Source organism: Sinohyriopsis cumingii, chromosome 15 (genome assembly GCF_028554795.1).
Source record: "Sinohyriopsis cumingii isolate HCF-2022 chromosome 15, ASM2855479v2, whole genome shotgun sequence".
NCBI lineage: Eukaryota > Metazoa > Mollusca > Bivalvia > Unionida > Unionidae > Sinohyriopsis > Sinohyriopsis cumingii.
The window spans coordinates 70,131,596-70,159,351 of record NC_142975.1 but is presented as its reverse complement, the minus strand read 5'-3'; the positions used below and the strand labels follow the sequence as shown (position 1 = coordinate 70,159,351).

General features: G+C 35.6%; 1 protein-coding gene and 1 long non-coding RNA gene across 2 annotated transcripts in view; one reads left to right on the top strand and one right to left on the bottom strand.

Moving 5' to 3' along the window:
* The window catches only part of LOC149782034 (E3 ubiquitin-protein ligase MIB2-like), a 50,885-nt gene that overhangs the window by 21,933 nt on the left and 1,196 nt on the right, over positions 1–27,756 (top strand). The window contains exons 9-18 of the mRNA XM_089933443.1: positions 510–726; positions 1,265–1,410; positions 2,881–3,029; positions 3,328–3,484; positions 4,453–4,613; positions 5,145–5,271; positions 6,037–6,139; positions 6,674–6,756; positions 25,430–25,587; positions 26,014–26,256. Of these exons, the coding sequence (XP_089789569.1) occupies positions 510–726; positions 1,265–1,410; positions 2,881–3,029; positions 3,328–3,484; positions 4,453–4,613; positions 5,145–5,271; positions 6,037–6,139; positions 6,674–6,756; positions 25,430–25,587; positions 26,014–26,256 (1,544 nt within the window). The remainder of the gene's footprint in view (positions 1–509; positions 727–1,264; positions 1,411–2,880; positions 3,030–3,327; positions 3,485–4,452; positions 4,614–5,144; positions 5,272–6,036; positions 6,140–6,673; positions 6,757–25,429; positions 25,588–26,013; positions 26,257–27,756) is intronic.
* Positions 10,556–12,473, bottom strand: LOC149782035 (uncharacterized). The gene is made up of 3 exons (XR_016414204.1): positions 12,262–12,473; positions 11,293–11,404; positions 10,556–10,775 (listed from the first exon to the last, which is right to left on the bottom strand). It is a non-coding gene; the product is annotated as an uncharacterized LOC149782035 (long non-coding RNA).

Below are 27,756 nucleotides of genomic sequence, written 5' to 3'. Positions count from 1 at the left end.
ATTCTTTCATGATGTTTTAAACACTACAACCAAAATGTATTTCCTCCCCTGAACCGCTGATATTAAAACAAGTAATGGATTTAACGCCTAAGATAATTTCCATCAAGTTTTCAGATTGGTGTAAAGTTCCAACGATATGATAATACAATTATCTAATGCGTAACACGCATCGGAAAGTACGAGTAATATAAAGTTGTAAATAAACCTCTTTTGTTGATGCATGCTTCAGACTGTGTTCACTTGACTTTTACACTCTATATTTCACACTGGCATTTTCCATCTGTGTTTATTATTATTATTATTATTATTATTATTATTAATTTGTTTATTTATTTAGTTATTTATATCAGAATGCGATTGAAAATTTTCATACCATGTTTCCTGGACGCTGCTTAATGGCAGATGTGTTCACGATTAGTGGTTTCTAATTATTGTATTAATAGAAGGTTTCAACAGAAAAATATATATCAAAGCTGATGATGACGAACATAAAATTTTCAAACTTTTAGGCTCTCGGAAAAGTGGGGCGAATTGTCCGAATCGTGAAAGATGGAGATCTGAAAGTGAAAGTTCCCAGTGGAGATATTTGGATTCTGAATCCTACATGCTGCATGCCGTGTGAAAATAGCACGCTGGCCAAAGACGCTCCAGTTGTCAGCTCTGAAGAGATGGAAGAGTCGGAAGAAGAAGATGCATCCGTGGAGGAACTGGCAAGAAACATGGACAGTAAGGTCGACTTATTGTTTATTTACTTTGAATCGTCCGATTTAAAAACTTAAACATATAAAAGGAAGTTAAAAGACTGATGGTTTGATTCTTCCCTCTAATATTATTGGTTTAAAAACACAGGGACGTTTTTTTGCTCTGTGAATTTATATGAACTCCAAAGTGAAATCACATGGGTAGTCAGTCATTCATTAGACGGAAGCATGCTCAAATCTTGAGAGAGAGAGAGAGAGAGAGAGAGAGAGAGTCATCTGATTTAAATGCCATGTAGCACATGATAAAATAGTAAAAAAAATTTTTTACTATCATATAACAATAAGACATGATCTTATTCAAGTAACAATTTATTCTGACTATATATAGTCTTTTGCAAATGGATCAAATGCTTTCAGTTAAATTCTCCATTCTCCAGGATGCGGTGTTTTTATTCATCACCTTAGCTCTGAAACAATGAAATGACGAATATAAGGTAGCGTATCACATTAGATTGAAGAAAAAGGTATTAACCTGATTTTGTTAATTTTATTTTTTAAACAAGTTTTAGCGAATGCCGTTGCACAGCTATTTGTTGGATTTTTGCGCGGTGAACCTGGAGCCACTCAGGGGGAGATAACTCTTGTACAAGCAGCTGCTGGAGGGGATTTGGAAGCTGTAAAGGCCATTTTGGGGAAGTCTCCGGACAAGGTACTTCTACCCTATCAGAATAGCTGTCAGCCGTAAAGAAAATAGCGAAGAATTTGTCAGACTCAAATTTCAAAGAAATACAAATATCTAACAATTAAAGTAAACATGAAATAGAAGTGAAACAGGACTAAAAATATCAACTGAATCAAAATAGGCAGTAAAGAATGAGACCAATTTATGCCTTTCCCATACAATATAATATGCTGGGAATTAAGTGAACACAATACAATAATTTCATAAGCATATCAAGTATTAAAAGAATCATTTGAATTTGAAGAGATACATTAATAAAAGATTTACGATCTGTTGAACTCATTTGTTTTAGTAACGTAGCAATATATATATGCATGTCTGTGTGTGAGTACATCTATACACCATAATTTTTTCTTTGATCAACTCAATCACTTGTACTTTAAGTTGAGAAAATAAACGGTAGAATCATAGTGTATGGCAATACAGCTAACCTAGCAAAGTACCTTGTCCTATCAATACAGCGCCTTATCAGAGTCAGTTACCCAGCCAAGCACCATGTTCTACCAGTATTAGAAACCTAGCCAAGTACCGTGCCGTATCAGTATCAGTAACCTAGCCAAATACCGTGCCCTGTCAGAATCAGTTACCCAACCAAGCACCGTGCCCTATCAGTATCACTAACCTAGCCAAGTACCGTGTCGTATTAGAATCATTAACCTAAGCAAATACTGCGTCCTATCAATACCATGCCCTATCAGGATCAGTAACCTAGCAAAGTACCATGTCCCATTAGTGTCAGTAACCTAGCCAAGTACTGTGCCCAATAAATATCAGTAACCTAGCCAAGTACCATGCCCAATCATTACAGTGCCCTATCAGTATCGGGAACATAAAGAAGTATATCAGTAACCTTGCCAATTACATGTTCTATCAGTACATTGCCCTATTAGTATCAATAACCTAGTCAAGTACCGTACCCTATCAATATCAGTAATCTAGCCAAGTATCGTGCTCTATCGGTATGAGCAACTTAGCTAAGTACCGCGCCTGTTAGAATCATTAACCTAAACAAGTACCGTGCCTCATCAATAATATGCCCAATTAGTATCCGAAACCTAGCCAAGTACCATGCCCTATCAGTATAAGCAACCTAGCCATATACCATGTCCTGTCATTATCAGCAACCTAGCCAAGTATCATGTTATAAGAGTACCATGCCCTGTCAGTTTCAGTAACTTAGTCAAGCACCGTGCAAGGAGAAAAGTTTTACATTGTTTTATATTCGCAATGTATGCCTGGCCACAACTTATGAAAATTAACCTCTCAGTATGAAGCAGAATAATTTGGTAAAATGTAAAATTGCGAAATTTGATCATCTGTTTCAAACTCATCAATTTTAAAAAATTCAGCAAGGCAGAATCTTGCCATTTAAAGCATATCTTTGAAGTCTGACATGCTCTTGGATTACGATTATACTTTTCTATTAATTATCTTAAGGTGAATATGCAGCGGGAAGGTAAAACGGGTCTTCAACTTGCTTGCTATGAGGGTCACAAGGAGGTCGTCTCATGGCTTCTGCAAAAGGGAGCGAATATGGAAATGGAGGACAATGATGGAAACACGGCCCTACACTATGCAACATTTGGGTGAGATTAGTACTAGCATCATGTATGTTTTCAAATTCTTTGCAGCACCAACTTAAAATTATAATTTAGACTAAGTCAAGTACGTGAAAAATATCACAATTTATTGGGCATTTAAAGGTGCCAAAACTGTTTCTTTTAAACAGACTTTTGTAGACGTCATAAACTTGTGAACAAGTGTATCTAATAATAAAAACTTTGCAGACTATCTAATGCTGTAGAGCAACTGTTTTACGGTATCAGTATCGCTGAGTGTATGAAGGTAGTTATTTTTTTAATATAAGAAACTGCATCATTTCAGCAAAGAGAATGCGACACTAACAATTCTGCTTGACAAAGGCGCTAAGACTGAAAAGCAGAATAAAAAGGGTCACACAGCACTTCACGTTGCCATTGCAAGAGCCAGCATTCCGTGCATCAAAACCTTGATTACCAGAGGTGCCAATGTCACTATAAAGGTAAGAAAAGAAGAAAATCGCAATGATTCTTAAGAAAATGAATGAGTAGCTTCAGATTAGAAAAGTATATACTAACATGTCCAAGATAATATGAAGCATACCCAAATAACATATACTGACTGAAAGTTTAAAAGAGAAAGTTTTGTGATTAATACTTTTCACAGGTATTCAATAGTTATAAATACAAAACAAAATTATTGTATAGAATATATGGCATTTTTGAAACATGAAATATTATTCATCTGAATAACAAAGAATAACTTTTCAACAAGCATACCAATCCATCTTGGTCAGTTATCGTAGACTTTAATAGTTAAAGTCACATGGGTCACGTAAGCATTCAACACCGACTATTTCAGTAATGGGTGTCATTTTTTTAAAATTTGATTCTTCATTCTTTTAAGTGGCAAGTATTCACTTCATTTGGATTCGCATACATCCACATTCCTGTGGAAGGTCATTATTTAGATTCCCCGAGAGGTGTATACGGCAAAATCAATGTTAAAGTACGTAAACATTTTTGGCCGAAATGAACCTAAAGGTGTGATCCAGTACAATCCGGATCGAAAATGAAAGTTAGGCATAAACAAATTCGTACTATCCTCCATTGTAATGATTCCACTTGAAGCGCTTTTATTCTGATCCAAGTTTACTATATAGCCACCATTATAAAAGTCCATAGCGATAGACAATTTTTGACTGGAAGTTTCTTGGTGACAGTTAAGGTACACAGCATTATATAATCAGGATTTAATAGACTTTGGTTAAATCAAATTAGTGTTAAATTTTAAAAGAACAGTTTATATTTAATTTAAAATGAGTAAATGCGCAAACATGCCCCATGTGACTTGTACTATAGGACAAAGTTGGTTGCAGAAATTTTATTTTAAAAACAATGACCTATTCATGTGAGTAATGACTAATCTGACTAATGACTAATTAAAATGTGAACTGTTTTATATTTTCAGGACAACCAGGAAGACACTCCAATGCATGTCGCGATAATTCAAAATATCGAACAGCCGGCTATTGTGGAACTGGTGCTGGGAAGCAAAACTGCAGACTTCACAATAACAAACAAAAGGGGATTCAACGTGCTACATTTCGCTGCACTAAAAAATTTTAGGCGGTATGTTTTCTAACCAAAATGACACTATTTATGTCATTTCGATAGATTTTTTTTACAAGTCTCAGACATTTGTGAGGAATTCTCGAGAAATAATACACATTCATGTGATCAAGCGAATTCAGTTATGAAAATATATCCATATAATTTTCTTTGTTGGTGCTAGTGATAGCCAAAATTATCATTGACGACCGCACCTTTGAAATGATGGTTTATTTTAATAAAAACAGTAAATTTCTTGATTTTATGTTTCGGGTGCACTACAAAGTTTAACAAAAAGGACAGTATGCAAGTAGTCAATCAAAATTCATAAAATAATCTCTCATATTTTGTCACTTTACAAAATACTTAATTCTATGCCAGAATATGTGATAATTGATGAGAAATAATGAAAAGCTCAAAATAGATGAAATACAGTATAAAATTTGCACAGAAAATACATATCAGGCAAGTATGTTATTCAGATAGAATGGAAATATTTAGCAAAATCAGTCGTGGGATCAAATATTTATAAGGGATGTTACCATTTTTAAGGGCGGTGGAAGTCATAATCCCTAAAGGAAAGAACATGATTAATGCTGCTATGAAGGAAGGATACACAGCTCTACATATCGCAGCATACAACGACCACGTGGAGATTGCTAGTATTCTTATAAGGGAAGTAAGTGCTCAGACGGGTTAGCAATCATTTCTAAGACAATTTAGCACAACCGTTCTGTGTGTGTGTGTGTGTGATTTGAATTTTTAATGTACCTTAAAAAATTTCAGTCATCTTGCTACAGTGTCTGCAGTGTGGCAGTTTATAGTGATTTCTATCACCGGGGCATCATGCTGCAGACATGTAGCATCACGTCCCACCCAGTTACATTATCCTGTCACCAGGCCTACCAGTCCTAACAATAACCTCTTAATGCTGAGAGCCAGCGAGGCAGCTGTTGATATCCCTTGTTATAAGTCTTTGGTATGACTCAGTCGGAGTTCGAACCTGCAATCTCCTGCATTCGAGGCGAGGGCTTTAATCACAAGGCCAATGGAGCGGTACACAACCGTTCTCTTTCTGGTTTTGATAGATAAGACCTTTGTCACTGGATATGCTTCAGCTTGTGTTCATAGCTGGTATCTAAAACCTCATTTTTCAGCATGATTTCCATTTAATGCACTATTTATAACAGTTTAGGAAGTAATTAGACAAAAGAGCACGCATCCCATTTCATAGAATAGACCCTTGACTTACAAAAAATGCAAATTTGGTAATGATAGAGGCATAACCAACTGGTATGTCAAGATTCTTGTGTAAATATTTTATTTTGATAATATTATCTTATCCACATGCTATAGTACGTATGTTTGAGTTCACATTTTACAAGAACCCGATTTATTTTTCAGACGAGCAGAATTAAGATGATTTGTTTTCACCTCTCTTTAGGCAAAGGCTGAGATAAATGTCCGCGACAAGAATCAAAAGACTCCACTTCATCTTGCAGTCGTCCAAGGACATATGAGAGTTGTCGAGTTGCTGCTGACAGTCGGTATGATAAAACCTTATTATTTCTCTACCAATCATCAGCAATATATAAACATTTCTTCTTCTTCCTCGTAACAAAATATTTCACAAAGAAGGCCATCAACTGTTAGAGCTACCAGACACTGAGGTCCTTGAAATACTTAAAATCTGTATGTATCTAAAAGATCATTTAAAGACCTAAACAATTGTAAGTATTTATTTATCGTCATTGATCATAATCTCTAAAATAATGTTTAATAATTTGAATTAAAGACAAGCAGCAAGCTATCTGATTTATTTAAACAACGTCTATACATAAAGCAAAAAGTGTCTTGAAGTTTTGCTCGTAAGGATCAAGATTCCTTTAAGACTGAAACAGTTTTGAGTATTCAGGTCATGATAAATTTATTATATCTGTTTACAGGGCTTATTTTTACACACACACACACACACACAGCAAAAATTATAGATATGACTAAATTAATGTATGGTTTTAATGGAAATATGGCCATGCTCACATGTATTTCTGTAGATGAAAGTCGTACCCATAACATTTTAGGTTGCGACCTATTTGCCGAGGACGATCAAGGAAACACTGCTTTACATTTGGTTCAGATGCGAACAGCAGGATTGCCAGACTTGGTTAGTACACGTTTGACCTATTTTCCTAACTACAATACAGCTATTTAAACAACACATTAATTCTTTCTTAAATAAATCAGCCATCCACTGTCCATCAGAATTAAAGAAAAAACCAAACTATTTTGTTTCTAGAGGGATTCTGCTGCTACCTATATTGAATAACATAAGTCGTGCATGATGGTATAGAGTCTCACTGAGTATTTCTGTTATACAGTAACTAAAGGTTGCATGGAAATCATGCTTCGTAACCTAGGCAACCGCTTTTGTTAAAGAGGACAGTTTTATGACTCTTACTCCATGCTTCGCGTGCGCAAAGACTCCAGATTAGGACTGGCTTTGTAAGTCTAGACTGCATCATCTAACAATTTAGGACCAAAGGCCGTCTAAAGTGAAGACAATTATGCAAAGTATGCATACCTAACATCAAAATTATCGATTGATTTTGAAAATAATGGTACATTATTTCTGGAACTTCTTTTGAGGTTTCAGTAGTGACAAACATTTGAAAAGTCCTATGAAATACGCGATAGAAAGGAACAAACCATTACACACTGCAAACCGTATAAAACAATAGGATGCAACTAGTGACATGAAAAACTATTATTCTAGACGTCTTGTTTTTTTAAAAACAAATCATACAGAAGTGCTCCTGGAATAAAATATGTTTGTTATCAAACCCAGATATCGATATGTAGATAACGCAAATATCATTGATCTGGAATCAGGCCTGGGAGAAGCTGGGAAAAATAGAAGAATATTTGTAAATTTGTTTCATTTAAGGCATAATAATTTTACTTTGTTTTGGCTTTATAAGCTCAGACAAAGTTTGCTAACGATTTGGGGTTCAAATCTACCACTGCACATAACTGCTTTATAGCTCCAAATTGAAAAATGCCTGCAAGAACCGAGAAGAAACTTACACTCCATTTAAAATGAGTATAACATTAGCTTGACATTAAAACTAATATAAAAGACATGCATGATTACAATATATACCGTTTACAATGCAACTCCATTATCATTGATTGATTACTATTTATTAAATATGAATTATCTTAGTTAATAAAAGTAAGTAACATGTTACAAGCCTCATGCTATAAAGGAGTGGTATCAATATACTGGTTGTGCCCCTCTTTGCCCTTCTATACACGTCACAGCCTCTATCCCCCATGATTTGGCACGAGAGCTGCATACTATGTGCAACCTATAGAAGATCAGAATTAATAATCCACGGAAGTCAACCAGTCATGGTGGATAGTTGTTTATGTTGTTGTGGGGTTTTACGCCGTTTTTCAGCACATGATAGGCTATACATGGCAGCTAGTATTAATGGTGGAGGAAGAATCCAGGAAAACCCCGGAAAGAACCACCGACCCAAAATAAGCTATTGGCAAGCTTTCTTAAATACCCACATTGGCCGAATCTGAGACTCGAACCCACGCAGACAGAAGTGAGATGGCAGTGATCTGTAACGGAGAGCGCTTCATGGGGGATAGAAGTTATGACATATACCAGAGCTCAAAAAAGGCAAAAGGGGGCAAAGCGCGGTCAGATTAACACTATTCGTACTATGTACAACCCATGGATGATGAAAACACATTCACATTCTTGAGGGTATATACGGCTACTAGCAGCCAGCACTGGATTAACACTCTATTACCCGTTTTATTGCCAGCTGTGTGGATAATCCTGAAACTTTTGAAACTCCAGTTCGGCTTTGATATTATCTATCATTTCTTCTACTATATATTTGCTTTCTTCTTCTCCATGTCATTCGTTTTAGAGAACATTCAACGATTTTTAGTAAAAAGTGTGAGGATACTTCTGCAATATCAGCGTAACTGAGGAACTCTGATAATCTGTTTTCCATATAGTTTCTTTTCTTTTCCATTTCCTTGGATACCGTTATTAATAAAGATATATCACAGGTAATATTTGGTAGAATTTCTCGTTCAGTGATCTTAATACTATTAATTATAAGCTGTAGATCGTTTGGATTGTTATCAGATGTTGTTAGCTCACGACAATATTTGAGAGCATTCCATATTGGATATGATCTGGTTAAGCTTATTCCATAGTATTCTTGGAGTTCTTTAGCTTGAATAGAACCACACAGTCATTGCATTTCCTTAATACTTTGTGGTGCGTGTGTGTGTGTGTGTGTGTGTGTGTGTGTTGGTGTCTTGGTGATTCGGGTTTTTAAGGTAGCTTTAAATATTTTCAGTCATATCGCTACAATGTCTGCTGTGTGTCAATTTGTAGTGATGTTTATTAACACGGGGCATCATAGCGAAGACATGTAGCATCATATCCCACTAAGTCACATGATCCTGGCACCAGGCCAACCAGTCCTGACACTTAAACTTAATGCCGAGCTCCAAGCAATGTCATTTGTAAAAGTCTTTGATATGACTCGGCTGGGATTCGACGTGGACACTCTTATCACTTAGGATACGGGATAGATCCAAAAGACAGCAGCTATACATTATATATCGATGATAGACGACGAGATATATAAAGCTTTCAATAAAAAGCCTCATCTCCTTTTAATAAAAAATTTATACGACGAGTGGTATATCGTTGATACAGGGTAGATACTATACATACATACATACATATACACCATACATCCTTGTCGATTGTGTTCGCTACAAAATGTAGTTGTGAGCCTTTTGTGGCTATTTTTTTATATCTTAATGTATACATGTAACAATAATCCCCGTTTTGTAGATGAATCTGTCATTGGCCTTCTCTGTCAAGCATTTTACTTTCGGTTCAATAAGTGATGTAGTGTATGAGTTATAGCACAGATAAAATATATATATATAAGCACTGAGATTCAAAAAGATGAAATGTCCACGAACAAAGTGTCAGTACTTTCAAAATGGAAGAAGAAAAACGATGGGCTAACTGCAGATAGAGGAATGTCACTCTCCAATTAGACATCATGTAAATTACAGAGAAATTTCAAAAGAAAAAAATCAAGCAAATAGAAAAATAATCATTAAATAATACACAACTGTTTGACTTCATTATCAGTTTAGTAAATGTAGAAAAACTATATAGTATAGCACGACTCCAGATAAAGTTTCCACTTAAATATCTTAATAGAAGTATAGGTTATTGCAATTGCATAAGGAATGCATTCATATTCAACACTTTTCTCGGTGGAAGTGAAAGAAGGTTTGATGTACCGAGAGAGCTGTGTCATCCATGTGTCAAGAAAGTACTGTACTTTTCTCATGGCTACTCGCTTGGACATGTATTCATATTTCTCCATAACTAACAGAAAGGTGGATAGGAGATAGATTAAGAATATGGGATTAGAGAAAACCCCACCCCCACCGATCTATTTTCCTTCTTTCTTTACAATAGAATGCTATTGAAAGTATAAACAATACTAAGGCATATCAGCAGTACCTTCAAGTTCTATACTGTGCATTGTTTACATGGTTTAGAGAAGAAACAGGATGATAAGGATTGTATATAGAAGACAGGATTATAAGAATTATAGTGGGGAAACATGATTATAATAACTTGGAGGTTTCAGTGTAACAAATGAACACATATACAAGTAAGCTGAAGAACAATACACATTTTTTCATGCATTTCAACTAAGGAAAGACGGCAACAAAAACCGTGATCACTTTGTATCTCTGTGAAAAATCTCCAGTTTTTACACGTACAAGGGTAAGAGATAGTCATTCCAAGATTGTTGGTTTATCTTGGGTTCTCAGGCTTCCTCCACCTTAAGTCACTTCATGCCCACATCTGAGCCACTGAGATTGTGTTATTTGAGTTGTCTGAAGTTACTGTTCAATGCATGTAACAATAAGTGAACATGAAAAAAAACAAAAAAACAGCATTACCGTGATCATCTTCACCTTCGCAGTTTGTTCTAATTCTAGGGATTTCACAAAGCGGTTGGCGGCTTCCTTAGCCTTGACCTTAAGTGCCTGTTTTAAGACCTCCTTGGATCCCGTGTGGGACTCAAGGCAGATTAAAGCGTCCTTATACATCTGTAAAAAAAAAATAAAGAACGAAAATTGCTTTAAAAGCATAACGAGTCTCCATAATGTCTGTTAATCTAATGAGTTAATGCAACTGACGACCAATATATTATAAATATAAGAAAATAATTTTCTGCCGACTTGTAGAATTATGAGATTACATCTCATCGTCGTCGTTGTAGTCATCATCAGTATTATTATTATTATTATTATTATTCTCGACATTATTGATGGTGTTTGTCACAAAAGAAAGTTCCGATCATTCAAATTAGGTAAGAATGAATATATTTGATGAAAAATACTTCTACAGGAGAAATATTCCTTTGCATACAAAGATGTACATAGTTACATGATACTGAAATTACAGAAGTTTGCCTAATCCGACTGAGGAATTACTCTGCAGTAAAGACTTTGTTGAAACGAACAAAGAAACAATATTATTAAAGACTTCTGTTCAATTCTCTAAGAAATGGCACAGTCTTTTTATCCAGATGAATATAGGTACATACTATTCTCCTGTTCTCACCCGCTGCCTATCCTCAGTCTGTCCGTATGCCTGTACGTATGTTTTTCTGGTCTTCTTAAGGGCTTTTCTCAGAATGTTCAAGATCATCTTCTCCTCAGAACATAAAGAGAATCTGAAATGGAACATTTGTAAAGTATTTACCAAAATGAGGATAATTTTGAGAACATTTAAAATAACTTGTAAGCCACTAAAAAACTATACCTCTAAACTGCATGAAAAAAAAAAGAGAAAGAAGTTCGAAATGTCAATAAAATTTGGGAGACATTTTAGGTTTTGCTTACAGGGGAGAAAACTTCGGTCGTGTGGAGGTCATTTATGATTACAACTCTTTTATTATCAATTAAGTTCCAATTATAATTGATATAAAACTCAGCTTGAATCTTTAAAGTCACAGAGAAGTGTCCTGAATTAAATTCTATTAAAAAGAAAATGAATTTACCCAAGCAGCCGATGAGCTTTAACATAATTTGGACACACGAATTCATTCACATTTCAAACAAACACATCAAATATATAGTTTTATATTAATCAAACAGAACATTGATCAATATGTGCACCAAACAGAAGATGAATCCTTTGACTTTAAAAATAAATACAACTTAGTAGATTTCAAGACGTATAGTGCACTAGAACAAATTAACTTCCTAAGCTAACTTCCTTAAGACTCTGGATGCGTCCAGGCATATAAAGATGTCCTTTTCGACATCCAAATGTTGCATAGCAGCATCATGAAAGAAGGAAGAGAAAGCTCTCGAGATGACAGGATAATCTGAGGTAACAAAAAGCAAGCGTTACAAATTGTGAATTTTTAAGATTGAAAATAATAAATTAAATAAGTACAATTTAACTGTCCGTCACAAAAGGTGCTGAAGGAGAAGATATGTCAGATATATGTCAATTACTTGCAATATGTTACTAGAATATTGAGAGAGAGAGAGAGAGAGAGAGAGAATGCAGGGAGATGAGTACCTCTGGCCATGTCCAGATGTGTTTGAAGTTTCTCGTCCCAGGCCAGAGCCTTCGTCTCACACCAATCTTGGTTGATAGCTCTCTCCTTCAGAACATCCACCCAGAAGTCAAAGTCACTTAAGCAGAAATAGGAAGTATAAGTTTCATAAAACTACAGTCAATCGGATTAAAATTATTCATTATTTGGGATGAGGTTAGATTTACAGTAAATAAGTCTGCTTAATTACGTTATCTTCATGTGTAAACTATCAGAACATTTTCTTCAAGTCAAGTGAGTGGTGCCTTTTTTTAATTTGCTGATTGGGCCCTTAAAACGAAAAGAGCTGTCCTTCGACTCTGCAGTTCCCGGTTAGTTTGCTTCACTGGATGCAATGGTGTGTGTTTGATGATTGAAAGCTGTCTTGTGCTTTTTAATTGTTTTAGTTTTCCAATTTCCATTATCTAAACTTTCACATTAATCTGTTATTATATATATTTATTTAGCTCTAGATAAATAAGGAATTAAACCGAACCTTTAAACTTGAACGATGGAACAAAAATATGGTTCTACTATAGGAAAAGGAAAAAAAAGGCACTTATTTTCCAGTATTTCTTTGATTCATTTGTTGTTTTTATAGGGTTTAACGCCACTTTTCAGCACACGATAGGCTATACATGGCGGCCGGTATTAATGGTGGAGGAAGAACCCAGGAAAACCCCGGAAAGAACTACCGACCCACGAGAAGCTACTGGTGGCAAGCTTTCTCACATACCCACACTGGCTGAATCTGAGACTCGAAACAAACGCAGACAGAGGTGAGATGGCAGTGATCCGTAACGGAGAGTGCTTTAGACCACTCGTCCACTTAGGTCCCCCTGATTCATTGGGTCATGCTGAAATAATCAAGCACCATTCGTGTAATATAATGAAACCAATGTGTTCTCTTACAGAGCTCTATTTTGATGACTATGTAATGGAAAGAATGGCAACAATTTCTCTTTGATCTTGCGATTCATAATCAATTTAAATAATGATAATGCAAATGCACATGCCGAATCTCTTTTCCGACCTACTTACCATAAACAAAAGGTTAACTATTGATAGTAGCGTTTGGTTAGCTCAAATGCCATGTAAATGGCGGGGGTAGGGGTCAATTTGTGAGGAAAGAGTCATCCAACCATTCATTTGCTTTCAAAATTATATAGTATCATTTATAAATTACTCACGTTAATGCTGAATATGACTCCGGGAGATCACTCATTACTTGAAAATCCACCATTTCATCAAATTTGAAAAGAACAGACTTGGAAAATCAGAGATTTCTTTCTGTCACTGTGAATACGTTTAGCAAGCTTTGTGCACAACGTAAGGATACAAAACGTCCCTCTTGGAAATGCTGCATCATAGATTACGTCACTAATGAGTGACGCAGTTTTTCGTCATTCTCAGTTAAACGTTTCGACACAGGCCTCTCGCTGATGATGATTTTGATTTCGATATGATAATAATTGGTAGCTTGAATGAAGAACAGAAAATTAATTAAATATTAACTGTTCGTTTTTATTTCTCTTTTTGAGTCCGATGAAAGCAATGGCTACAACTATTATTTGCAAGCTGTATATTCATTACTTGTTGCAGTTTTCCATAAACGTAGACATACCCTCGCCTTCTCTACTCAGTTCCTGTAACTTCGTCTCACAGTACACACATTTTTAAGCCACGCAGTGCCTTGCTTAAGGAACCTCTCAACAGCTTCAGCCTGCCTACAAATATTAGCTTCGTACTTTTTTTTCGGGGGGGGGGTGTTGAGAGGTAATTTTTAACTACATTTTATCTTTTGTTTTTTGAAGTTTATTTAATTTTTGTTGGATGTATTTTTTTGGAGGGTGCTCTCCTCTCGTTGATTTGTTCAGACCATTTAGGGAGGCCCTCCTGCCCTACTTGTGGTTGTATATGTGCTATATCGTTTGACTGATATCTTGATTTTATTTATTTCTATCTTTCATCTTTGTATGAATTTCATATTTTATGCTTATGTGTGTGTGTGTGTATATATATATATATATATATATATATATATATATATATATATATATATATATATTATATATATATATATATATATATATATATATATATATATATATATATATATATATATATATATATTATCTTTTGCACATATAGTATTTTGTGTACGTTTGCTTTTCTTGAGAATTGAAAATAAGATGAAAATCTCTTAATGGCATTCATCAACGTCCAGAAGGTATGTTTCACTCATTTTTGTCTCTTGTTCTCTTTTTTGTCTCGTTATTGCCCTTCTTCTACGTCTTTCTCTGTTTATTTCTTCTTCTGTGGAGGTTGTTTGCTTTGATTCTATTATTACTCTCTTTTGGTGTTATCATTGTATTTGGCTGATTTTCCATCGTGTATTCTAGACATTCATCATAATTTACCAGGTATATTTCGATATGTTCATCTGTCTAGGCATTCATCATAGTCTACCAGGTATATTTCTATCTGTTCATCTGTGTAGGCATTCATCATAGTCTACCAGGTATATTTCTATCTGTTCATCTGTGTAGGCATTCATCATAGTCTTCCAGGTATATTTCGATATGTTCATCTGTCTAGGCATTCATCATAGTCTACCAGGTATATTTCTATCTGTTCATCTGTGTAGGCATTCATCATAGTCTACCAGGTATATTTCTATCTGTCCATCTGTGTAGGCATTCATCATAGTCTTCCAGGTACATTTCGATATGTTCATCTGTCTAGGCATTCATCATAGTCTACCAGGTATATTTCTATTTGTTCATCTGTGTAGGCATTCATCATAGTCTACCAGGTATATTTCTATCTGTTCATCTATGTAGGCATTCATCATAGTCTACCAGGTATATTTCTATCTGTTCATCTGTGTAGGCATTCATCATAGTCTTCCAGGTACATTTCGATATGTTCATCTGTGTAGGCATTCATCATAGTCTTCCAGGTACATTTCTATCTGTTCATCTGTCTAGGCATTCATCATAGTCTTCCAGGTACATTTCTATCTGTTCATCTGTGTAGGCATTCATCATAGTCTTCCAGGTATATTTCGATATGTTCATCTGTCTAGGCATTCATCATAGTCTACCAGGTATATTTCTATCTGTTCATCTGTGTAGGCATTCATCATAGTCTTCCAGGTACATTTCAATATGTTCATCTGTCTAGGCATTCATCATAGTCTACCAGGTATATTTCTATCTGTTCATCTGTGTAGGCATTCATCATAGTCTACCAGGTATATTTCTACCTGTCCATCTGTGTAGGCATTCATCATAGTCTTCCAGGTACATTTCGATATGTTCATCTGTCTAGGCATTCATCATAGTCTACCAGGTATATTTCTATTTGTTCATCTGTGTAGGCATTCATCATAGTCTACCAGGTATATTTCTACCTGTTCATCTGTGTAGGCATTCATCATAGTCTTCCAGGTACATTTCGATATGTTCATCTGTCTAGGCATTCATCATAGTCTACCAGGTATATTTCTATTTGTTCATCTGTGTAGGCATTCATCATAGTCTTCCAGGTATATTTCTACCTGTTCATCTGTGTAGGCATTCATCATAGTCTTCCAGGTACATTTCGATATGTTCATCTGTCTAGGCATTCATCATAGTCTGCCAGGTATATTTCTATTTGTTCATCTGTCTAGGCATTCATCATAGTCTACCAGGTATATTTCTATCTGTTCATCTGTGTAGGCATTCATCATAGTCTACCAGGTATATTTCTATCTGTTCATCTGTGTAGGCATTCATCATAGTCTACCAGGTATATTTCTATCTGTTCATCTGTGTAGGCATTCATCATAGTCTACCAGGTATATTTCTATCTGTCCATCTGTGTAGGCATTCATCATAGTCTACCAGGTATATTTCTATCTGTTCATCTGTGTAGGCATTCAGCATAGTCTTCCAGGTACATTTCGATATGTTCATCTGTCTAGGCATTCATCATAGTCTACCAGGTATATTTCTATCTGTTCATCTGTGTAGGCATTCATCATAGTCTACCAGGTATATTTCTATCTGTTCATCTGTGTAGGCATTCAGCATAGTCTTCCAGGTACATTTCGATATGTTCATCTGTCTAGGCATTCATCATAGTCTACCAGGTATATTTCTATCTGTTCATCTGTGTAGGCATTCATCATAGTCTACCAGGTATATTTCTATCTGTCCATCTGTGTAGGCATTCATCATAGTCTTCCAGGTACATTTCGATATGTTCATCTGTCTAGGCATTCATCATAGTCTACCAGGTATATTTCTATCTGTTCATCTGTGTAGGCATTCATCATAGTCTTCCAGGTACATTTCGATATGTTCATCTGTCTAGGCATTCATCATAGTCTACCAGGTATATTTCTATTTGTTCATCTGTGTAGGCATTCATCATAGTCTACCAGGTATATTTCTATCTGTCCATCTGTGTAGGCATTCATCATAGTCTTCCAGGTACATTTCGATATGTTCATCTGTCTAGGCATTCATCATAGTCTTCCAGGTACATTTCTATCTGTTCATCTGTGTAGGCATTCATCATAGTCTTCCAGGTATATTTCGATATGTTCATCTGTCTAGGCATTCATCATAGTCTACCAGGTATATTTCTATCTGTTCATCTGTGTAGGCATTCATCATAGTCTTCCAGGTACATTTCAATATGTTCATCTGTCTAGGCATTCATCATAGTCTACCAGGTATATTTCTATCTGTTCATCTGTGTAGGCATTCATCATAGTCTACCAGGTATATTTCTACCTGTCCATCTGTGTAGGCATTCATCATAGTCTTCCAGGTACATTTCGATATGTTCATCTGTCTAGGCATTCATCATAGTCTACCAGGTATATTTCTATTTGTTCATCTGTGTAGGCATTCATCATAGTCTACCAGGTATATTTCTACCTGTTCATCTGTGTAGGCATTCATCATAGTCTTCCAGGTACATTTCGATATGTTCATCTGTCTAGGCATTCATCATAGTCTACCAGGTATATTTCTATTTGTTCATCTGTGTAGGCATTCATCATAGTCTTCCAGGTATATTTCTACCTGTTCATCTGTGTAGGCATTCATCATAGTCTTCCAGGTACATTTCGATATGTTCATCTGTCTAGGCATTCATCATAGTCTGCCAGGTATATTTCTATTTGTTCATCTGTCTAGGCATTCATCATAGTCTACCAGGTATATTTCTATCTGTTCATCTGTGTAGGCATTCATCATAGTCTACCAGGTATATTTCTATCTGTTCATCTGTGTAGGCATTCATCATAGTCTACCAGGTATATTTCTATCTGTTCATCTGTGTAGGCATTCAGCATAGTCTACCAGGTATATTTCTATCTGTTCATCTGTGTAGGCATTCATCATAGTCTACCAGGTATATTTCTATCTGTCCATCTGTGTAGGCATTCATCATAGTCTACCAGGTATATTTCTATCTGTTCATCTGTGTAGGCATTCAGCATAGTCTTCCAGGTACATTTCGATATGTTCATCTGTCTAGGCATTCATCATAGTCTACCAGGTATATTTCTATCTGTTCATCTGTGTAGGCATTCATCATAGTCTACCAGGTATATTTCTATCTGTTCATCTGTGTAGGCATTCAGCATAGTCTTCCAGGTACATTTCGATATGTTCATCTGTCTAGGCATTCATCATAGTCTACCAGGTATATTTCTATCTGTTCATCTGTGTAGGCATTCATCATAGTCTACCAGGTATATTTCTATCTGTCCATCTGTGTAGGCATTCATCATAGTCTTCCAGGTACATTTCGATATGTTCATCTGTCTAGGCATTCATCATAGTCTACCAGGTATATTTCTATCTGTTCATCTGTGTAGGCATTCATCATAGTCTTCCAGGTACATTTCGATATGTTCATCTGTCTAGGCATTCATCATAGTCTACCAGGTATATTTCTATTTGTTCATCTGTGTAGGCATTCATCATAGTCTACCAGGTATATTTCTATCTGTCCATCTGTGTAGGCATTCATCATAGTCTTCCAGGTACATTTCGATATGTTCATCTGTCTAGGCATTCATCATAGTCTACCAGGTATATTTCTCCTTTTTCATCTGTGTAGGCATTCATCATAGTCTACCAGGTACATTTCGATATGTTCATCTGTCTAAGCATTCATCATAGTCTTCCAGGTACATTCATCATAGTCTTCCAGGTACATTTCTATCTGTTCATCTGTCAGACCTGATTGTGCTGATTGTACTGTTCCACTTGTTTTTGTTTGTTTTTTTTTTTTGTTGCGGTTGTAGTTGTCGCTTTTCTGCTGTTTTTCTCCTTGGTCCTTCTTTTGGCCTAGTTTTTGTTCCATCTGTTTCCTTTGTTGTGTATTTTCCTTCATAATAATCTGCTGGGTTTGTTTCTTTGTTTTTTTCTCCCATCCTTTGTTTCACCTGTATTTCGTCTCTTTTTGATTTCTGTATTCCTGTTATTTGTTTCTGTAATTTCTTGTGTTGTTGTTGCTAGACTTGCTTTTGTTCTAGTTGGTGTTGTTGTTCTCCTTGTTGGTGTTTTGAGCTTTGATTTTCTTGTTTTTGTGTTGTTTTTGTTGCTTCTTCTCTTGTTTCTGATTTTCTTGCTGTTGTTGGAGTTGTTTTTGTCCATTTTGCTGCCTATGCTATTGCCTTAGTTCTAAATATTGATTTTCCTCATGGTGTTGCTGTTTATGTTTTACTGCCTCTTGTTTATGATTTTCTTGTTGACGTTGTTGTTGTTTTTGTCCTGGTGGTTCTTGTTGTTGTTCCTGTTGCCTAACAGTTGGGAAGATTTCCAGCATTGCAGTGTAAATTTGTTCATTTTCCCTTCTCCCTATATGGGTCTCAGCTGGTTTTTTTGGGGCATTTATGTGGAGTGTGCCTCATCTCTCCACTTCTGTTACACTTTCTGTGGTGTATGCATCCATTATACCAAACTTTTGTCAAAATTTCATGTAAGTAGAAAGCCCTTTTAATTCCCCTAAGTTTTGTCTTTTCAATTTCTAGTATTTTAATCCTGTTGTATATTGAAAATCATGGGACAGTGACCAATCTTGATTTTTCCACCTTTACGCCAAATTTATTTTCGAACCAGTCGACCATGTCTTTTAGTGGTATTACATAGGATTGTCGGATAAGTGGAGTTCTCCTGTCTGCCTCTTGATTTTTTTAGGATTGGTACCGGTTTTGTTTTACTACTACTGTCTCTCCCGAAATGTTTAATTCTCCATACGGTAGGACCCGCAGGCAAGTTCCCTCTGAGTCTTATAACGTATCCTTCATATCCCTTCCTGTTTATAGAGTAAATTTGTTGTAGGATGTCCAGATTTCTGGTTTTCAGAGCTATTATTACAGTTGATGCAGCAGGTACTCTTTCTCTCTGTATATTCTTCATGTCCAATTCTTGGGTACCCTCCTGATAGTAACATTCAAAGAACGACCCTTCTTCTTTCTCAGTTCTTTTTGTTTTGAAGTACTTTTCTTTTCCAAGTTCCAATCCGCCATGTTTTCTTGCTTTTCTTGCTCATGAGTAGGATCAACTTTCTGTGTTTCCTTTTTCTTTAAATTTATTAATCTTCTTTGTACATATTTATACTTTCGTATAATATTCCATTGATTGCTTGCTTCTCCTTTGAAATAAAGTTATTGTGCCCTCGTACGAACAGCCTTAGTTGCCAATTGCTTTCTTGGAGCCTTGGTTGCCAATTGCTTTCTTGGAGCCTTTCCTCCTGTGGACTTTCGTGCTGTTTGCTTTGTACATGCCATTGCTGATTATAAAGAAACACTTTACTTGGATGTTTGAGCAATACATCAGTTGGATGATTATCGTAGGTAAAATTCAGACGTAGATAATATATTTGCGACTATTGCAATCATTATGTACCTGTGTTATGTATAATTAACTTGTAATTGTTAGTTTTTAAACCAAGATTGTAACTTTTAATTGTATTTTGTACTTGACCTTGTCCAAAATCAAGTTCATATTGTACCTGACCAAGTGAATTCAAACAAGGATATATTGGGTTATACTTTTGTGATTCATCGAAAGACTGTTGGCACATCATAACACTACAGGCACTTGTTACGTTACATTTTGAGACAACAGGCACATCAATGGTTTAATATATTTAGGAGTTGTTTCTGTGATAAATGAATTTGTATTATTTTGATCAAAGCGGTTGTATATCTTGACTCATCCGTATTTTTTTAGAAAATTGAATGGAGCATGTAATGCACAAATTTAATTAAGAAATATAAGACAGCGATGTGCCTGTGTGTGCATGCGTGTGTCTGTGTGTGTGTATAGCAGAAAAATTACTAGACATTTATTATTTGTAAATTCTCAACCAAACAATTTCTTATCTGTACTTGAGTTTTTGGTGATTTTCCATTTCCACCAGCACAATCTCAAACTTGGTCATGCTAATTATTTTCTACTCGATAGCTACTGAATACAGTTTACTAATCGTGCATTGACTGCTTTGTGCCACTGCAAGCAGTTCTGAATAGACGCGTTCTCATGAATGTAATTGTATCGCAATTCATTTTCTAACACCACCAAAGACACCAGTTACTATCGATATAGCCCTGACAATAATTTCCATTGGTTCACCTATGATAGTTGTCATTGCTGTGATTCCAGCCACACCGCTACCAACAGTTGCTGCTGCGGCAAGACCAAAAATAGCATCTACCAGCTAACATGTATTTGTTTGTATTTCACGCACTACGCGGTCCTCTTGGTGATTTCATCTCGCAGCTGTTGTTCCGGTTAATTACTTTTTCACATCAGTAACAACTATTATGAAAGCAATTGCATAGTACAGATGCACAACAGGCTGACCTTGTACGGACTCATCACCTCCAGGTGCAATACGCAAATGCACTTCTGACTAATTGCACTCTTCTACCTGTACATCTTTCATACAATCACAGAAAACCCTCTGCCTTGGGTATATTTAAATTTTCAGCAATTGTACCTTCTGATGGTTTTGCATCCTTTTCATTTAATAAACACCAACTACACCTTTACATTGTGCTTCCAAAGATCGCTTTTGCCCAGTAACTGCTACCCTAACAAGTGCATCCTTGTTGAATAACAGATCTTTTGTCTCAATTGAGTTTCTTTTGATGTAGAATATTGTTGCTGAATGCAACCGGGGGCATACATCGGTGAATAAGACTTCGCTGTTATAGTAACAATCCTAGAGTGTTTAAGCATCTGGTGCTGCAGAAGGGCGATTTCTGCTTCTCCCTAACAAAACTATATGACAGTGATATGAGGGTTTGGTAACACCACTTTTACGCAGTTTTTCATCGAGAAGTGGAGCAGAATTGTTATCAATGTAAGCATTGGCTGCCAGCTGATCTAACACCACATCGGTAGATTCAGCAACCTCATTATCACGATAAGAAGCCATTACTTATATATAATAACTAAACTAATCTTAAACACAAACAACAAATACGGTTAACCGTCCGTCCAGACAAATGTTGAGTTCTTCGAACTGAATTTGATCTCCGGAATTTAACAGCATAACTAGATGCAAATTAAGGACAATATCTGCTTTAACTCCAGAGGGGCCAAAGTTTTGTAACAACAATGTAATTCCAGAAAGCATATTTGTTAACAGTTTTTGAGCGTCGTTGCCTGGTTGTATGTGGCTGTGATCATTGCAAATGATTTTCTAACTCACCACAACGTGTATGAAATTTAAATTCAGATACTGTTGATTGCTGTGCTCGCATCCGAACATACTCATCATCTTCAGTAGCAAGACGCTTTTGTTTATCCTTAATACGGCGTCTGCATTTTTCACCCTCATTATGACTACTGTTTTCTTCAAACACATCTATTTATCTGAAGTATGTCAGCTTTTCTTGCACCTCTTGGTATCTGTATATTACGCTCATGTGCAAATTGTTTTAGCTGTTGCACCATTATCTTTGCTATTGCAGCAACTGGTGGTAGACTAGTGACCGGTGGCAGAGCAGGTTGATTTAATGAAAGCATGGGTCTCAATAATTCAATTATGTCGGTTTTTCTTATACTGCTTTGTATTTTTATTCTCTGCTATAGTGCGATTTGCTTAAGCTGAAGTATGGCATACATGCTTATATAAGGGGGAACTTTCTGATAAATCCGTCAATAACTTGTTAAGTTTTTGTACAACTCGGATCCGAAACTGCAATTGCTTTGATCCTAGCTTTGGTGTCATTTATTTCTGTATCTGTCTGTGCAACAACAGGTGTTTGAGTGATCACAGGTATTTGCGCAGTCACAGGTGCCCGTGTGTTACGCTACTGATATTATTTACTAACAGATCCACGTGTCTGGCAGAGTTGATTACTTAATTTGAACCCGATCCCACATTTAAGACCTGACCAAGCATCTGGATCAGTACGTAACACTATTATATGTATTTTACAGTATTCATAGTGGCATGTTCTGCCGCAGATTAATATTTTCCAAGGCATACACCTTTGCTGTGTCCCAATGCCATCGAGCTTTATATATACAGGGAAGTTTATCTAATTAAGATTTACATTCTCCAGGAATTTAGCCGCTCTTTTATCACCTCGTCTGTATCAAATAGTACAGTGATTCCATTACTAGGTGGGCAGAGAACTTAAGAGAGTCCATTATGCGACTTTACGGTAACTCAAAAATCAAAATCAGGCTTTTTCAAATAAAATGGCTTGCGTTGGTGTTTTTGGTTGTCGACAACAAAGGCTGCCAACACAGATATAAATTCATCTGTGAATTTATATAAGTTAAATTCCAAGCTACTCTCAGCCCAAATGAGCCATCACTGAGTATAATGCCAACTCGAGTAGGACCAGTTTTTATGTGTTTTGTATGCAATAACATCAAAGTTTTGGAGCACTAGTAAATATCCTCAATAGGTTTTGCTCCATTGCTTTTTGTAGTAACTTCTGAAAATTATTTTCGGTACTGGCGTCGCTCCTCTTCTGAATGTTTGTAATCAGATTCGTTTATCCACTGAAGATTGATGAGTTCGGATTTCAGTGTGTGCGATTTAGTGAGAGTTTACTTTTTTGCACCATATTAAAGAAAGTTTTATTTTTCTTTTCCTGATATGCTTAACCTAGTTTATTCCGTTCCATTTCTAAAGTCACGCGAAGTTAAATCATTATATCAATGTGTTTCTGTTATGTCTCTGAAATCGCATTTAACACTTGTTGGGCTTCTTTAATAAATCGGTTGCATGCATTCAAACGATACAACGATTGAAGTTTCTCTGCTACAGACTTTATGCTCCTAGTCATTTAGTAGTTTAATCCCATTTCTAGAGACCTAAATAAACTTCCTCAGAATATTATAAGCGTCGATCTGATTTTTTTGTCATTATTATATATCAGTCAATCTTTAATATAAAAAAAAATTATCTGTCAAAGCTATGCTTTTAAGTTATTTTTTTGAAATTCTATATGTGACTGATTGTAAGCATGTGAGGTTTTACAGCCAACTAATGCGTGCAGTCCAAATCAGTCTCAGATGCGATTAAATATAATGTGTGCCAATTATCCATTACTAAAGACGACCATCCAGTCATCAAATTTGATTTTCACTTGCTCACATGTTTTCAGCTTTACTCAGTTGTTCCCGTACATAATAAGAAAAATGTTGTCTGAAACTGGGATTCGAACCAGTGCTCTTATTTCTGACGGTAGGGTGCATTAGTTGTCTCGGCTATGGCTTGTATCGAGAGGGTAGATGAAAACGACATATTTTGCGTTGTGAAAAAACGTGATGGATTCCTCTCTTTATGTGCTAATATTGAAAAATACGCTATTACTGTTTATACCTCGTGTAAGCATATATATTAATTGTAGGCCAACTGGATATTTCCAGCTCCATCACTACATATTAGCAGAGTTGTTCAAACTCTATGCAAATGCAATTAAAATAGCGATTTTATCTGAAATTAAGCACATGCAAGATCGGCCATTTTGATAAAATCTGCAACCGCTGTCGATGATGAAATCTCACAGTTTGCTTATATAGCCTGGATAGTATTGATCGATCCAGTACTGCCTGCCTGCCTGCCAATATTGCATAATGATACCGTATACAACCTCAAGAATGTTCGCATTATCCATGGGTTGTACATAGTATGAGTAGTGCTAATCTGCCCGATGTTTGCCACATTTTTTCTTTTTTTTTCAAACTAATATACGTGATACTATTACTGTACTATTATTCATGACAGGTTGCTTTTCAAGGATTATTAATGCTAATCATCCATATGTTGAACCAAGGGCGTTCACACATAGGTACTATGGGGAACATACCCCACCCCCTCCATGCAATTCATCTCTAAACATGTTTTGGCCTACATCCGTAAATCGTAATAGTTGACCAATACATGTATGCCCAAAGTAAATAATTCTTCTGGCGCCCCAGGGTTGTACATAGTATACAGTTCTCTTGCTAAGCCACGGGGGATAGAGGCTGTGTACACTAAACATTTAGCAGTTACCATCAAATCACTCATAAATGAGTTTGTAACACGAGTCTATATATTGATATATAAGAATTTGTTTATGAGAAGTGGTTCTCTATTCCACCATATACAATTTCACCTCATTCACATACAATAAAATGAAAGATCATATAAGTGTTATTACACCCACACCCACACACCCATATATATATATATATATATATATATATATATATATATATATATATATATATATATATATATATATATATATATATATATATAAAAACTGACAGCAAATTGGGAACGTTTTGTAATACAGTCTCTGCACTGACTAATGTTCATTTCAAATTTGCTTATCGTTTTATTTTATTAAGACTCACATTGTTTTTTCACATCTTAATTGTGTTTTAATACTCATAATAATATACATGTAATTATTAGACTTTTCATTAAACTGATATCACCAGGCTAATTGATATCTAAGTGTTGTCTGTTACTCTTACAGAGCAATGTTATCAGCAAATAAATCTTGCAAGAAGACAAAAATGAAAAGCTATCTCAGATTTCCCTGTCATGTAAATAAAAAGCGTTGTTATTTTGTTATGTCGTCTCAGATAATTTTAAAAGTTCTTCTCTTCTGCACAGCTCAGTAGACTTCTTGGAGTGAAAATACAAGATGAGGCAACGTTACAAATATCATCTTTACTGATCGAGGCGGGTAGCGACATCAGCAAGAAAAACAAAGCTGGAAAGACGCCTCTGGATCTGTGCACTGATGAAAGCACAAAAAATTACTTGAGAAAGTCAGTGGACAATATTGAAATTTTGAATTCTTTTCAGTGAAACCTGGCACAATGCAGTTATTAATGTCTTTACATATATGGGTGTGTGTGTGTGTGTGTGTGTGTGTGTGTGTGTGTGTGTTGCCTACATTTCTGTATGTCTGTATGCTTTTCTATCTATCCATTTCCACTTTATTACCATCCATTCACATATTAAAATGTTTGACATTGAAAGGTGACATATCATTAATTTTTGTTATTTCATGATTTATTCGAAAATCCTTTAATTCAAAACAAAATTAATTATAAATATATTCACAGTAAAATGTTTCCTTTTCATATTTCTTTATTGAATGATTATTAGTATTTTCTCATTGTTTATTTTCAATCCAATGGTGCCGCAAATACCTCTTGAAAGATTTTAACAGCTGTCTTTATTCTCTGTAGGATTGCAGAACAAGCAAAAACCAAATCGTTTGTGACAACACAGAGAGGGATAATTATACCACCTTACTGGGAGAAAATGGATAAGAAGGAGTCTTTGAAGCGAGTACTGCTGAACAGCAGTGACATGTTGCACAAAAGAGAAATGGAGAGTGTCCAGAATATATTCCACCACACTCTTCCACAATCGCAAATTGTTCGCATTGAGCGCATCCAGAATCCGTTCCTATGGGAGCACTACTTTCTGTAAGTGAGAGGAATGCAATGCAACGTACTTGCGTGCAAAATTACATACACTTTCCTGAAGCTGGAATGGCAATTTTCGATGAGAGTTGGGAAACTGTTACCTTAAGGGAGCCTTTTGTTGATAAATATTGTGCTGTTTTACTGATCTATACTGCATTTATGCTAACCCCACCACCGTACGTTTCTTTTAAATATAATAAACTGCGTGTATGTGTATTCTGCATTATCAAAAAATCAAAGTTTTGTTCAAATTATTGTTGAAAATGGTAATTTGTTTCCTTTTTCTCGAAACAGACAAATAATATACATTGTTTATTAGTTACAAATGAAATGATCCATTTCTCTGAACGTCTGATTTGAGACAAAAGGAGATTCTTTGATTAATTTGCATAAAGGTTAGTTCAAGTTCATATTATAAACCAACAAAATAAAAAACACGTGTTGTTTCAATATTGCAAAGATTCAAACACGCGTGAAACAGAATGTGTCTAGTTTTACAGCGCCATTAAATCTTCAAGATGTGAAAAGTATTACCTTAAAACAGGATTAGAGAGCATTATATGTCATTGAGGCCTTCCATGTACGCTGTTGAAGTAGAGTGGGTATTAAGTTCAGCATCAAACAGCTTTAGATGTTATGACCCATCTTCGGTCTATCTATATCATCAACCACAAAGTTGGTCTTCGTTCTAAATTCCTGAATTACACTGATGCTCACTCAAAATGTATTGAACTTTCTTCATAAAAATGACTCCTTATTTGTCTGACACAATTTGAATACATTAATTGACAGCTCTACCACCAGTGGCAATCTTGCTCCTTATGCTTTGGAGAGTTTCAAAGTTCAGAGGTCAGTTTTGACCAAAGGCTATGTTTAGACTTGATTTCGCCAATTACGCGCTTAACAAATCATAATTTAGATATAGCCTGTAAATGTTTATATCTCGAACTTAGTATTGCTTAGAAATGAAACCGAATTCTCATATATGCTTTGCATATTTTTAATATTTGTTCTATATTCCAATTAACACCCGTTGACAGTAATGGACTTACACCACATAACCTCTGACATATTGTTAACTTAAGTGATTTTCTCTGATAGTCGGATATGTAAAGTGGTATATGAGTTAATTTTTATTAGATTCCAGGTGGGTCATACGTTTAACAAATTACAAAGACATGTACTTTCACAATTTTGGTTCTGGTGGAATCAGAACACGATTCATCGAATTAAGTTTTCTCCTAGTGTAAGGTTAGAAATAAGCTGAAATGTAGTTGACATTGCCCTGAATGTTCTGTTTTTAGGAAAATAGGATATATTTTTATTATGTCGACCAGACACAAGACAATTGATTATGACTTGAAATTTGTCATAATGCAATATTAGCTCCACCTGTTTTTATTTGTGTGTGTTCTACATTTTTGAAAATATTTTTATACCTTCATAGCTGCACAAATATTTACTGTAGATATAGTATATAATATAGTATATATCAGATAT